This window comes from Chiloscyllium punctatum, chromosome 4, assembly GCF_047496795.1.
Source record: "Chiloscyllium punctatum isolate Juve2018m chromosome 4, sChiPun1.3, whole genome shotgun sequence".
NCBI classification, from domain to species: Eukaryota; Metazoa; Chordata; class Chondrichthyes; order Orectolobiformes; family Hemiscylliidae; genus Chiloscyllium; species Chiloscyllium punctatum.
In genome coordinates this window covers 97878693-97894106 of record NC_092742.1, presented here as the reverse complement: position 1 = coordinate 97894106, position 15414 = coordinate 97878693, and the positions used below count along the sequence as shown (strand labels likewise).

General features: G+C 41.8%; 1 protein-coding gene across 1 annotated transcript in view; it reads right to left on the bottom strand.

The window, feature by feature from the left end:
- Window positions 1–14581, bottom strand: part of LOC140476007 (cytosolic phospholipase A2 zeta-like) — a gene marked incomplete at its 3' end in the record, with an annotated part of 132360 nt that extends 117779 nt beyond the window's left edge. The window contains exons 1-2 of the mRNA XM_072567910.1: window positions 14436–14581; window positions 10810–10945 (exon numbers count right to left, since the gene is read on the bottom strand). Of these exons, the coding sequence (XP_072424011.1) occupies window positions 10810–10945; window positions 14436–14581 (282 nt within the window). The remainder of the gene's footprint in view (window positions 1–10809; window positions 10946–14435) is intronic.
- Window positions 14582–15414: the final 833 nt, after the last annotated feature.

Below are 15414 nucleotides of genomic sequence, written 5' to 3'. Positions count from 1 at the left end.
AGAGTGTGATGATGAGAGTTCAGAGACATTTTGTTTCTGTTAAAAGTGAAGGATAAGGGGCTAAGGTTAAATAACAATGGATGTTCAAGGCAAGAATGTAAGAGAATCTTATTTTAGATACAGACAACTTTTTTTTTAAGATTAGATTAGATTCCCTAGAGTGTGGAAACAGGCCATTTGGCCAAGTCCACACCGACCCTCCGAAGAGTAACCCACCCAGACCCATTTACCCCTACTAATGTACCTATCACTATGAGCAATTTAGCATGGCCACTTCACCTGACCTGCACATCTTTGGATTGTGGGAGGAAACCGGAGGACCCGGAAGAAACCCATGCAGACAGAGAGAATGTGCAAACTCTACACAGACAGTCGCCAGAGGCTGGAATTGAACCTGAGTCCCTGGTGCTGTGAGGCAGCAGTGCTAACCACTGAGCCACTGTGCTGCCCATTATTGAATCTCTAATATAAAGAGTGTAGGGGCATTCTTAAAAGAAATTAGGAAGGCAAATAATCTGAAGAGATTTTACTAATATATTAAGAGCAAGAGGGTAACTAGAGAGCAGGTGGGGCCTCTTAAAGATCAAGATGGTCATCTTTGTGTTGAACCCCAGGAGATAGGAGAGATACTAAATGAAAATTTCACGTCAGTTAGAAATAGAGTCTAGAGAATGCAGAGAAATAAACTTTGATGTTTTAAAGAGAGATCATGTTACAGAAGAGGATCAGGAGGTCTTAGAGAATAAAAGAGGTGGATAAATGTCTGGGACCTGATCTAATGTATCCCAGAACGTTGTGACAAGTAAGACAGGAAATTACGAGAGCCGTTGCAGAAATATTTGCACAGAGGCATAGTGACGTACAGCACAGAAACAGACCCTTTGGTCCAATTTGTCCATGCCGACCAGATATCCCAACCTAATCTCATCCCATTTGCCAGCACCCAGCCCATATTCCTCTAAATCCTTCCTATTCATATGCCCATCCAGATGCCTTTTAAATGTTGTAATTGTATCAGCCTCCACCACTTCCTCTGGCAGCTCATTCCATATGTGCAATTCCCCCTGTGTGAAAATGATGCCCCTTAGGTCCCTTTTATATCTTTCCCCTCTCAACCTAAAACTATGCGCTCTCATCATTTATAACTACAGGTGAGGTACCTGAGGGTGGCGAATATTGTACCTTTGTTTAAGAAAGGTTGTAAGGAGAAACCGGGGAACTATAGACCTGAGAGTCTGACTTAGGTTATGGGTAAATTGTTGGAGGTGATTAGAAAATACAGGATTTATGGACATTGAAAGGGGAAAAAAATTATTAAGGATACTCGGCATAGTTTTGTGTGAGGAAATCATTGTCTCATAAACGTGGAAGTTTTTTTTGAGGAAGTTACCACAAAGATTGATGATGGCATTGCAGTAGCTGTTGTTTATTTTGGATTTTAGTAAGGCCTTTGACAAGGTTCTGCAGGGTAGACTAATTAGTAGAGTTAGGTCACATGAGATTCAGGGTGGGCTTGCCAATTGGATATATAACTAGCTTAATGGCAGGAGACGGAGAATAATAATGGAGGGTTGCTTTTCAGACGGGAGGCCTGTGACTGCTGGTGTTCCACAATAATTGGTTCGAGGTTTTTCATTTATATAAATGATTTGGATGAGAACATAAAAAGGCATGGTTATTAAGTTTGAGGATGACACCAAAATTGAGGACATTGTAGACAGGGAAAAAGATTTTACAAGATTACAAAAGGGATCTGATCTTGATCAAATGTGCCAATGGGAGATGGAGTTAATCTGGATAATTGCAAGGTACAACAAACAAGGGTAGGGTTTACACAATTAATGGTAGGGCCTTGGGTAGTGTTGTAGAACAGAGGGACCAAGGGGTGCAGATACATAATTCTTTGAAGTTTGCATCACATATAAACAGGGTGGTTAAAAAGGTATTTGGTACACTTGCCTTCATTGCTCACTTCTTTGAGTAGAGGAGTTGAGAAGTCATTCGGAGATTATACAGGACACTGGTGAGGTCTCTTCTAGAAAACTGTGTTCAGTTCTGGTCGTTCAGTTAGAGGAAGGATTTTATCAAGCTGGAGAGAGTTCAGAAGAGGTTTACCAGGATGTTGCTGGATATGGATGGCTTGAGTAAAAAAGAAAGGCTGGATAGGCTAGGACTCTCTTCACTGGAACTTAAGAGGTAGATAGTGAAGAAGGCGTTTGGTATGCTTTCCTTTATTGGTCAGAGTATTGAGTACAGGAGTTGGGAGGTCATGTTGAGGCTGGACAGGACATTGGTGAGGCCACAGTTGGAATATTGCATGCAATTTTGGTCTCCTTCCTATCAGAAAGCTGTTATGAAACTTGAAAGGATACAGAAAAGATTTACAAGGATGTTGCCAGGGTTGGAGGATTTCAGCTATAGGGAGAGGCTGAACAGGTTGGGGCTGTTTTCCCTGGAGCGTCGGAGGCTGAGGGGTGACCTTATAGAGGTTTACAAAATTATGAGGGGCATGGATAGGATAAATAGACAAAGTCTTTTCCCTGGGATCAGGGTGTCCAGAACTAGAGTGCATAGGTTTAGGGTGAGAGGGGAAAGAGACCTCAGGGGCAACTTTTTCACACAGAGGGTGGTATGTGGATGGAATGAGCTGCCAGAGGATGTGGTGGAGGCTGGTACAATTACAACATTTAAGAGGCATTTGGATGGGTATACGAATAGGAAGGGTTTGGAGGGATATAGGCTGGGTGCTGGCAGGTGGGACTAGATTGGGTTGGGATATCTGGTCAGCATGGACAGGTTGGACCGAAATGATTCTAGGTAGAGACGCGATTTGATGAAGTTGAGAAAATAATGAGAGTCATATTCTCGATATGCTCGAATTCCAGGAGCAGCAATTACTATTTTATATGCTGTTGCATTGTTTTGGAACTTTGGGAAAAAAATAGTCAAATCAACAGCAGTTTAAAAGGGAGAAGAGCAGACAAAGGAAGCACATGGTGAGGACAGTGCAGGAGAGAGAGAGCGAGAGAGAGAGAGAGAGAGAACCTGCACAGTTACTGCCTTTGCTGTTTGAATTAGTGTATCGCTGGACATCGGAGTGCATCTGGGAAAATTAACAAACAGTGAAATTCACAACTAATCTTGGAGGAACTGTTGGGCGAAGTTCACAGCACAGAATCAGATAAGTTCATTGTTGTTTTAAGTCTGTCCAAGAGAAAGGCTGCAGTAGTGAGTATAGTGGATTCTTTTTTGATTATATGTTTTCGGAGATAAGTCTCTTGATTAAACTTAAAATATAAGCCATAGCTATTAATTTAACCTGGGTCAGTGTTTGTGGAGGAATAAGCCGGTGTTATTTTCTGGGAGTGTAGATTGTGAAGGAGCAAAAATGGCCTTTGCAGCGATATGTACTCCTTGTCAGATGTGGGCGTTTAAAGAGAGTTTAAGGGTTACTGCGGATTATATCTGCCATAAATGCTGTTCGATGTGAATCTTATCAGATCGAGTGGATCGGTTGGAGAGACAGATAGAAGCGATGAGAAGCAACATCCAACAGTATGTGATGGATGGCAGTTATAGGAAGGGGGGAAAGTCTCAGATACAGTCAGATAGATGGGTTAACTCCAGGAAGGGTGAGAGAGGTAGGCAGCGAGTGCAGGAGTCTTTTGTGGATATACCCATTTCAAACCGGTATGCTGTTTTGGAAAATGTAGGGGGTGATGGATTCTCAGGGGAACGTAGCACGAACATCCAAATTTATAGATAGGGTTGGTGGTAGGTGTATTTTCCCTCGGATGGGGGATTTCAAGACGAGGGGGCACATTTTTAAGATGAAAGGAGCGAGTTTAAAAAAGACATCAGAGGTAAATTTTTTTTACACATAGGGTGGTTCGCATGTGCATTTTCCTGAGAAAATGGAGGATGTGGGTAAAATTACATTATTTAAAAGACATTTGGATAGATGCATGAATAGAAAAGATTTGGAGGGACATGGGCCAGGGGCCGGCAGGTGTGACTCGTTTCGCTTGGGATTATGTCCAGCATGGACTGGTTCGACCAAAGGGTCTGTTTCTGTGCCGTACAACTGTATGACTCTACAACACAGCAATAACAGTTGGGACTTCCCAGATATCAACTGGGATACAAGCATGATGTGCAGGTGCCGATATTGGGCTGGGATGGACAAAGTTAGAAGTCACACGACACCAGGTTAAAGTCCAGCAGGTTTATTTGAAATCACAAGGTTTCGGAGTGCAGCATCTTTGTCAGGTGACCTGGATACAAACAGGTGTGAAAGGAACAGAGATCACAACATTCTTGAAGTACATTATCTGGATCTTGGTTTACAGAGGACAATTTTAAAGTTTGCAGATGGCACTAAACTTGGAAGGATTACAAACTATGGGGAGGACAATTCTGGAGTCCCAAAGGCCATTTACAAGATGGAACAGTGGACAGAGAGGTAGCAGATGGGTTTCAATGCAGAGAAGAGTGAGGTGATGCACTTTGTTTAAAAAAAAATTGAAAGAGAATAGAAAATATGGCATACAATTCGAAGGGGGGTGAAGGAGCAGAGGGGCCTGGGTGTGTACAGATCATTGAAGGCAGCAGGACAAGTGAGGGAGCAGTTCCTAAACCATGGTGTTTTCAGCTTTGTTAATAGGGGCCTAGAGTTAAAGAGCAGGAAGGTTTTGTTGAACTCTCACAAGATACTTATCAGACCTCAGCTGGCATATGTATATAGTTATTGGTGCCACATCACAGGAAAGATTAGATTCCCTACAATGTGGAAAGAGCCCCTTCGGCCCAACAAGTCCACACCGACCTTCCAAAGAGTAACCCACCCAGACCCATTCCCTTACCCTATATTTACTCTGACTAATACATCCAACACCGCAGGCAATTCAGCATGGCCAATCCACCTGATCCGCACATCATTTGGACCAGAGCACCCAGAGGAAACCCTTGGAGACATGGGGAGAACGCGTAAATTCCACACAGACAGCCGCCTGAGGTGGGAACCTGCGAAACGACGAAGGGCTTTTGCCTGAAACATCGACTCTCCTGTTCCTTGGATGCTGCCTGACCTGCTGTGCTTTTCCAGCAACACACTCTTGATTCTAATCTCTAGCTTCTGCAGTCCTCACTTTTGCTTAATCACACCATGGGTCTATCTACATCAAATAGATTACAGTGGTTCAAGAGGGCAGCTTAACAACACCTTCTCAAGGTTAACTAGGGATGGGCAACAAATGCTGACCTAGCTAACGATGCCCACATCCTCTGAATGAATTTTTAAAAAACATTTTGTGACCACAGCTGGTGAACAGATGACTTGAGTTGCTTCATTCCTACACTATACATAACCTCATGAAATTAAATTTGACATTTGGTCAGATTTAATTTCGTTTTACAATAAAGAAAAACTAGACTAACCCCTCAATCACACATCTTTTTCAATGGCACAGCCTCTGGAAACCTCGTGAACAGATCCATCACGGTCACGGGATACCCACAACCAAATAAGCCAAGGTCATTTCTTGCAACATAAAAAGTGGAAGAACTGCAGATGCAGTATAAATCAGAATCAAAAACTGAAATTACTGAAAAAGATCAGCAGGTCCGTGAAGTCAGCGTTCACACATCGGGTCTGGTAACCCTTCCTCAGATCTTCTGAACCTGAAACGTTAACTCTGATTTCTCTTCACACGTGCTTTTCCAGCAATTTTGTATTCTTGTTTTTTTGGCTACAGTAAACATTCCATCTTGTATCAACAAAGTTATCCCATCTCCTTTTCCTTTCTGCCTATCCTTCTCAAAGTCACATTCCCTGAATAATTAATTCCCACTTTTAACTTTCATGTAACTGTTTCTGGTATGCTTCCAATTTGTGCCATTAATTCATTACTTTCTTTTGAATATCACGTGCACTTAAGTAACAAGCTTGTTAAGTTTGCCTTTTTATCTCTTATCTCCTTTTTATTCTATTTACTGCTATCCTCTGTCCCTTCCTGCCCCACTCTGGTTACCGTTATCCAAATAACTGCTCTGCAATACTGCCATATCCTTTTACTTTGTAAGATGACATATCCCCTCTCCTAAATCCTCTCTCCCAACAAATTTGTTTAACGCCCTCTCTACAGTCTGCATTATTTGAGTCACCAGATTCAAGCATGATTTAAGGCTGCTCTGCTGGAACAGCTCTTTCCAAGCTCAGTAATGCTATCAGCTGCAGTGAATACAGAGACATAGAGATACTTGCATCTAGACTAGAAGAGATTGAGGTTCACAAGGAAGAGGTATTAGAAATACTGCAGAGTGTGAACTTAGACAAGTCCCCTGGGCCGGATGGGATCTATCCTAGGATCCTCTGGGAAGCAAGGGAAGAGATTGCCGAGCCTTTGGCATTGATCTTCAAATCATCATTGTCTACCGGAATAGTGCCTGAGGACTGGAGGATTGCAAATGCTTATTCAAAAAAGGGTAGTAGAGACAACCCTGGTAATTGCAGACCAGCGAGTCTCACTTCAGTTGTTGGTAAAGTGATGGAAATGGTTATAAGAGATAGGATTTATAACCATCTAGAAAAGAATAATCTGATCAGGGACAGTCAGCACAGTTTTGTGAAGGGTAGGTCGTGCCTAATGAATCTTATTGACTTTTTTGACAAAGTGATTAAACAGGTAAATGAGAGTAAACCGGTTGATGTGGTGTATATGGATTTCAGCAAGGTGATCGGTAAGGTTCCCCACAGTAGGCTATTATACAAAATGCGGAGGAATGGGATTGTGGGAGACATAGCAATTTGGATCAGTAATTGGCTTGCTGAAAGAAAACAGAGGGTTGTAGTTGATGGAACATGTTCATCTTGGTGTCCAGTTACTAGCGGCGTACTGCAAGGGTCGGTGTTGGGTCCACTGCTGTTCGTCATTTTTATAAATGACCTGGATGAGGGCTTAGAAGGGTGGGTTAGTAAATTTGCGGACGACACTAAGGTCGGTGGAGTTGTGGATAGTGACGAAGGATGTAGTGGGTTGCAGAGAGACATAGATAGGATGCAGAGCTGGTCTGAGAGGTGGCAAATGGAGTTTAATGTGGACAAGTGTGAGGTGATACACTTTGGCCGGAGTAATCGGAATGCAAAGTACTGGGCTAATGGTAGGTTTCTTGACAGTGCAGATGAGCAGAGAGATCTTGGTGTCCATGGGTTGGGAGTTGCCACCCGGATTGACAGGGTTGTTAAGAAGGCATACAGTGTTTTGGCCTTTATTAATAGAGGGATTGAGTTCCAGAACCAAGAGGCTATGCCGCAGCTGTACAAAGCTCTGGTATGGCCACACTTGGAGTACTGTGTACAGTTCTGGTCACCGCATTATAAGAAGGATGTGGAAGCTTTGGAAAGGGTGGCGAGGAGATTTACTAGGATGTTGCCTGGTACGGAAGGAATGTCTTATGAAGAAAGGCTGAGGGCCTTGAGGCTGTTCTCGTTAGAGAGAAGAAGGTTGAGAGGTGACTTAATAGAGACATACAAGATAATCAGAGGGTTAGATAGTGTGGACAGGGAGAGCCATTTTCCAAGTATGGGGACGGCAAACACGAGGGGACACAACTTTAAAGTGAGAGGAGATAGGTATAAGACAGATGTCAGAGGTAGTTTCTTTACTCAGAGAGTAGTAAGGATATGGAATGCTTTGCCTGCAATGGTAGTAGATTCGCCAAGTTTAAGTGCATTTAAGTCGTCATTGGACAGGCAAATGGACGTACATGGAATAGTGTTGGTGGGATGGTCTTCAGAATAGTATGACAGGGTGGCGCAACATCGCGGGCCAAAGGGCCTGTACTATGCTGTAATGTTCTATGTTCTATATAACCTGAGAGAACTGAATCATGGTGGTCACAGCTTTATTTCATTTCTTGCCTTTCTTAGCCTGGGAGAGATCTGGCCTCTGAGGCCATAGGTAACACCTTAAAAACACATCAGATCTCATGGCAGTCATTGCACTGACTTACAAATAGTTAGGCAGAAGTTTGTGGAATTAAATGCTCTCTGACTTTAACCACATAACCACCATCCAAAACCAACTCCTTCTTGCAGACCTCTGGACCCAAGTGACTGTTTGGGTCCTCCTTAACTTCCAGAAGTGACCCAAAGCATCCCTCCCAAACATCCAATCCTGGTTAAGTATAAAACAAGATCCTCATTTGTAGCCTTTATCCCTTTCTGTCCCACTCCTCCTTGATACTTTTCCTCTGTTCCACTCCCAATCCACCTCGTTTATCCTCTCTTGTCCCTGACCCACCCTGTCACCCTATGCATATTGCTCCTTACTCACATAACTTAACCCTTCCATCCCCTTATCCACTTACATTGAGTGTAAATGCCCCATAGCTGTCCAGCACGTTAGTAAATAGATGAATTTACCAGAGTAGTTACTGCTCTTCTTTTTAAAAAAAGGAATGTGACTTGGCTTCCCTGATTCACCTACAGTACTTGGATTCAGTTTGATGAAAAGATACACTGTGCATTTCCGAAATCCCCAGCATTACAAAGTGAGCTTGGAAATACGGGGAATGGAAAGAGAGTTTAAAAAAAAGGGATGAGTAGAAATTTAATTATGAATGTTGCATTTGGAAGATTTGGGCTATTAATCCAAGCCTAGTGATTCATCTACTTTCAAAGAAACTAAACCTATTCATCCTTCACTACTCGCTACTTCCAACACTCTTAAAACTTACATGGTCTGCTTCATCTGTCTCTTTTGGAAATGAACACAAAGTACTTATCGACAAAACGGAAGGAATAGTTAGGTAAAATGATTAGGAAGCTAGAGATGAGATAGAATACAACCTAACAAACTTTTCCTTATGTCTCTTAACCTCAGTTCAACAGACATGCCCAGATTTTGGAGCAGCATGCAGATATAATGCCTCATATTAACAGGACTGGGAAATAAGCACTTTTAGCATTCCTTTCTTCTGCTGACGTTGTGACTCAGCATATTATCCTTCTGCAGCCTGTTCACAGCACTCCGAACATTACTACTGACTTTCAACAATGGCTTTTGCCTACCTTCATCTCTTGCCTAACATGCTGGATTTGACAACTCTGATCACGTCCTTTCTTTGTGTGGTTATTTAAAAACCCTGCTGAAATTGAAGCACAGAAAGCATTCAAAACAAAAACGTTACAGAATGGCAGGAACCGATGGTAACTGATGGTAGGTATGCTGCAATGACTGAAGCCAGGCTAAATTAACACTTTAATTAACACTTAACACTTAAATTAACACTTTAAATACAATTTCATTTTTTTCCCTCAACTGGGGGTCATTCACCAAGTGCGGAAATTAAACAATAACAAGGAGAAGACTTTTCACTTTAACTTGAAGATCTGACAACAGGCAGAATTCATGGAGGGAGGCAAAAAGGGATCCTGGTACAATCCTTTGCTCAGGCAAGAACCAGCCAGCATTACTATCAAACTACAAACTGAAACTTAAACACTTGAGCATCAGATTTTTTTTAGTTAAGGGAATACTTTTAAGAAGGGTATTTTTTTAACAGGTGAACTTATTGAATACCACAAACCTACAACTTAAATGGAAGGGCAAAAGACTGTGAAGGTGGAGGAAATGGATGGATAAGGGAATAGTCACCTGATCTACAAAAGAGGGAATTTCTTAAAGGAAAGTTTCTTAAAAACCTCCAATATGACAATTTCTACCCAATGCACTAAAATGGGCTGTATACGCATGACTAAGGGTTTGCCTGAAATTGTCTAAATGCACGATGATCCGATCGATCCAGTTTCAGGCATGAAGTGGATGCGTTCAGACTTTTTCTAAAATGTAAAATTAAAAATACATTTTTATGCACAAAATTTTCAACTATAAGTACAAGGATGGCACGATGGCTCAATGGTTGGCACTGCTGCCTCACAGTGCCAGGGACCCGCGTTCAATTCCAGCCTCGAGTGGCTGTCTGTGTGGGGTTTGCACACTCGCCCTGTGTCTGCGTGGGTTTCCTCCGGGTTCTTCCCACAGTTCAAAGATGTGCAGGTCAGGTGAATTGATAAAGCTAAATTGCCCGTACTGATCAGGGATTTTTTTTGGTTAGGTGCATTAGTCAGGGGAAACATAGAATAATAGTGTAGAGGAATGGGTCTAGTATGGACTTGAAGGGTCGGTATGGACTTGTTGCGCCAAATGGCCGGTTTCTGTACTGTAGGGATTCTATGATTTGACACTCCAAACTTAACATGTTTTTTTTTTGCACAGTCTAAATGCTTTTCTGTCAATAATCATTGCATAGTTAATTTGAATTTGAATGATTGAATAATTGGTCACTTGCATTTTATAGTGAATAATACAGTAAATACAACACAAACTATTCAAAATGGTGACAGATGTTAAACAATAAAGAGTAAAAAATATAACTGAAAGAAAGTCTGTCTTTGTTCTGCCACCTCCATGAATCCCAAGTCAGCTCACCAGCGACACAACACCTGCGTCGCTGCCCCTCCTCCACCACCTTGACACAGTCTGTGCAGGGCCCAACATAGGAGTCACTACTCTTTAGTTACCGTTGCTTTGCTACTGGGCCTACCTTGTCGACACCAAGTCCCATGCTGAAGCCACACTCACCTTCCACCCAGGAGTTCCTGACTCTGCTGCTGCCTTGATGACGCCAGGAGTTCCCTCTTCAGGCATACCATGCTGTCGTTGCTGTCTGGCCAACACCAGGAGACCCCAGTTCCGCTGCCAGGTCAGGCCGCCACCATATCAAGAATCCTCAGAGATATTGTCTCACCGGTACCACCATCTTGAAGAATCCATAGCTGCTGGCCCTGAATGCAGGGAAGACGTCAGTGGTGCTGCAGCGTCCAATTGCTGGAAGGCTGCCATTATTCTGCACATGACCTGCTCTCGCTGCGGCACCGATGCTGCTGAAGAAAACAAAAATGAAATGAAAAAAAGTGAAAGAAAAAGAAAGCAGATGGGAGCAGGTAAGAGCTTGCATGCAGCACTGCTATCACATCATCATTTTGGACAGCCCAAGGTTTTATTTGCAATAAACTAGTTATTCTTTGTTGATGAAAGAAACATGCCTGAAATGCTTCTAATATTAAGCGAGATAAAGTTTAAAATCTATGCAATTAGCCATATCATCACATGGCTAAATTTAAAATTGGATTGAACTAGTGGAGTTGACTAGAAAGGAAATTGGTGCATGCATCTGACTTTAGTTGTAATATGTGTGTTAAAGGAAGGCTTATTGAGCATGCACAAGCACTTCCTAAACTGGTGTTTTTAGCTTTTATGAGTAGATGTCAGTCACAATTAAATTACACAAAGCATTACAGAATACAGTACACAGATCGAGTCCTTTTATTTCCCTGCCATAACTCTGTCAATAGAGATGTACAGCATGGAAACAGGCCCTTCAGTTCAACCCGTCCATGCCGACCAGATATCCCAACCCAATCTAGTCCCACCTGCCAGCACCTGACCCATATCCCTCCAAACCCTTCCTATTCATCTACCCATCCAAATGCCTTTTAAATGTTGCAATTGTACCAGCCTCCAGCACTTCCTCTGGCAGCTCATTCCATCCACAGATTGGTTTAATTTTGAAAAGACTGAGGCATATTTCCCAAGACCCTAATTGTTTGAAGTCAATTTTTAAAGTGACAGGATGATTTATTCCACATATTCAATCCTGTTTTATGTGGCTTCACACATACACCATATCTTTCTTGAGTACATGTTCAGGAGCAGGGTTTCACATCTGTGATTATTGAAACCAAAAAATATATAGTAGCAGTTATCAGTTAACTTTAAGATCAGAGTCTGGATGGCTGCAATGTGCGGTCAAAGAATTCTTTCACAGTTGGTGATAAGGCCACAAAAATGAGATGGGAGTTCCTGACAAGGTTAGTAGATTTTTGGTTTTGGTTTTCTAGGTACATCAAGATCCCTTTGGTAAACAGGTATTTGAGGGAGTTATAGCCTTCAGCTTAGTTCAGAGTCTAGATCTGGTGCAGTCCTCTGTAAGGAGTTTCACAGCAAAACACCTCAAAAGTTCAGAAATATTGATCAAATCTCTCAAATTTCAGAGGTGTTTAAATCACAATGCCAGACACAGCCAGATAATGGATAGCCATTACTAAACTCTTCACATTTACAAAGGAGTTTCCACCTCCCTGGGGAAATCGACATATCTTAGGAGATGGATAGCTTCTTTCAGCACTACTGCTAGCACAATGAGATTCAAGATGCCCCTTGTATTATTGAATTGGACTTGGAAGCTGGGAGTCTGAACCCTCTTTGTTAAGATGTTTTGTGTGATAGTCAAACAATGGATGAAAAATCCCATAAGAGTAATCAGTCTGGCTATATTCCCCTTCTACGTACTGCCCTACAGCAAGACAGCTTTCAGAACTTTTGGCCAACTTGTAAATCATGTGATTTGTGGAATTCGTTTTGAAATCCAGCAAAACCAATTTTTTAAACCAAAGCTGTTTAACAATTTTAATACCTTTCACGTCCCAATAGATATGACAAAAGGGTCATATAGATTTTGACCCATTGTGAGAGGAGATAGGTCTTGCACAAACTTGGGCTAGGTCTCAGATGTGGTCTAATGCAGGCAAGCGTCGAAGCATGTTTTTTATTTCACTCTCGAGTATGATGTCTGGAAATTATTGATAATACAACAAAATATAGTAATGGAAATTAATAATAAGTAGAGACAAGTCCAGATAGGAAATGGGACAAGTAAATGGGCCAAAAAAATACAAAGGTGGAAATAGGAAATGGGAAAGAAATTCTCCAAGAAGTTCAATGAAATACCAGAGATCAGAGCAAGAACAGGAAAAGTAACAAAAACTAGATGATTTCCACATAAGCAATAAAAAGAATAGTGTAGATAGGACCCATGTTGGTTCTTTTGCCTGAAGAAACTGAATTAAACATGGAACTAAGAGTATAATAATTCAAATCGAAAAGACTGGTGGAAACTGGTGGAAAAAAATTGAAGGTTTGTATGATCATGGTAGATGGACTTCCACGAGGATGAAAAAACTGTGATTGGAGAACTTCAACTCTAAGTAACAGGAAGCCATGGACTGAGACCTATAGAATCTAGACATGATCAAAATAGGTGACTATTTTTCATAGTTATGGGAGGGTGGGTGGTAACATTTAATCAACTTTAATGGCAAAATATTTACATAGAAACATAGAAGATAGGAGCAGGAGTAGGCCAACTGCCCCTTGAGCCTGCTTCATCATTCATTATAATCACAGGTGAGCATCAAGCTCAAGAGTCAAAGCCTCTCCTCCCTTCATATCCCTTGATCTCTTTAGCCACAAGAGCTGTATCTATCTCCTTCTTGAAAACATGTTTTGTTCTCAAGCACATTTTGAGAGTGAATTCCACAAGCTGATCACTTTCTAGGTGAAGAAATTTTTCATCTCAGTTGGCTTATTCTTAAACTATTAACTCTGGTTCTGGTCTCCCCCACTTCTTGCATCTAACCTGCCTTTTCCTGTTAAAATCTTACAGGTTTCAAGGAGATACCCTCCTTGTTCTTCTAAACTCCAGTGAATACAATCCTAACTGACTCAATCTCTCAACATACATTAACCTGGCCACCCAGGAATCAATTTGGTAAACTTCTTGCTGCATTCTCTTTTGCAAGAGTCTTCTTTATCAGAGGAGAGCAAAATTGCACACACTATTCCAGGTGTGGCCTCACCAATGCCCTTCGGCAAGACAGCAAGATCAGGAACGAAGGGCTTATGCCCGAAATGTCGATTCTCCAGCTCCTGGGATGCTGCCTGACCTGCTGTGCTTTTCTGGCAAGACATTCTAGACTCTGATCTCCAGCATCTGCAGTCCTCACTTTCTCCTGCAGCAAGGTATCTTTGTTCCTGCACTGGAATCCTCTCACTATGAAAGCCAAAGTTGTTTGTCCTCTTTACTGCCGGCTGCACCTGTGTGTTGGCTTTCAGCAATTGATGTACAAGGACCTTCAGGTCCCGCTCAACATTCCCCTCTTTCAATTTATGGCCAAAAATCAATTTGCCTTGCTATTTTTGATACTAAAATAGATAATGTCACATTTATCCATATTATATTGCATCTGCTGTGCATTTGCCCAGTCACTCAGCCTACCCAACTCTCACTGCAACATCTCAGCATCCCTCTTGCAGCTCACTCTGCCACCCAGCTTGGTGCCCTCTGCAAATTTTGAGATAATACATTTAGTTCCCTCATATAAATCATTAACATATATTGTGAATAGCTGCAGTCCTAGCACTGAACCTCTAGTATTCCATTAGTCACTGCCTACCACTCAGAAATAGACTAATTTATTCCTACTCTTTGTTTTTGGCCTGCTAACCAATTTTCTATCCATCTCAATACAGTACCCTTCAATCCCATGTGAGCTAATTTTACAGTTGAAGATGACCACCATGGCATCCACAATTTCAAGGAGCACTTCATTAAGTACTCTTGAACATAGATTGTCAGGCTCTCGGGATTTATCAGCCTTCAATCCCATTAATTTCTCCATTAATGGGTGGCATGGTGGCTCAGTGGTTAGCACTGTTGTCTCACAGAGTCAGGGACCTGGGTTCGATTCCAGCTTCCAGCGACTGTCTTTGTGAAGTTGGCACATTCTCTCAGTGTCTGTGTGGGTTTCCTCCAGGTGTTCCAGTTTCCTCCCACAATCCAAAGATGTGCAGGATAGGTGAATTGGCTATGCTAAATTGCCATAGTGGTCACGGATGTGTAGGTTTGGTGCATTAGTGATGGGAAATGTAGAGCATAGATTAAGAGAATGGGTCTGGGTGGGTTACTCTTTGGAGGGTTGATGTGGACTTGTGGGGCCAAATAGTCTGTTTCCCCATTGTAGGGATTCTATGATTAATACAGATTTGCTTCAGTCTCTCTCTCACTAAACCGTGTTCCCCATAATTTCCAGTACATTACTTGTGGCCTCCTTTGTGAAAAGACAGAAGCGAAGTATGAATTTAGTAGTTTGTCAGCCATTTGTGTTCCCCATTGTTTATCTGTTTCTATCAGGGACATATTTTTCTCTTTACATGCTTATAGAAACTTTTACAGTCAGTTCTTATCCTTTCTGCAGGTTTATACTCATACTCTACTTTGTCCTTCTGAATCAACCCTATAGTTTTTTCTCATTGACTTCTAAACTGTTCCAACCCTCAGATCAGTTGGTTTATTCTTATTAACCATTTTCATAGCAGTTTATTATAACTGACTATTTCAGAGGGCAGCACTATACTGCTATGGGTCTAAAATAATTTGAAAGCCAAAGTAAGTGAGAATGCCAGATTTCATTCCCTGAACAGCACTGCAAAACCAGACATTTTTAATGACATG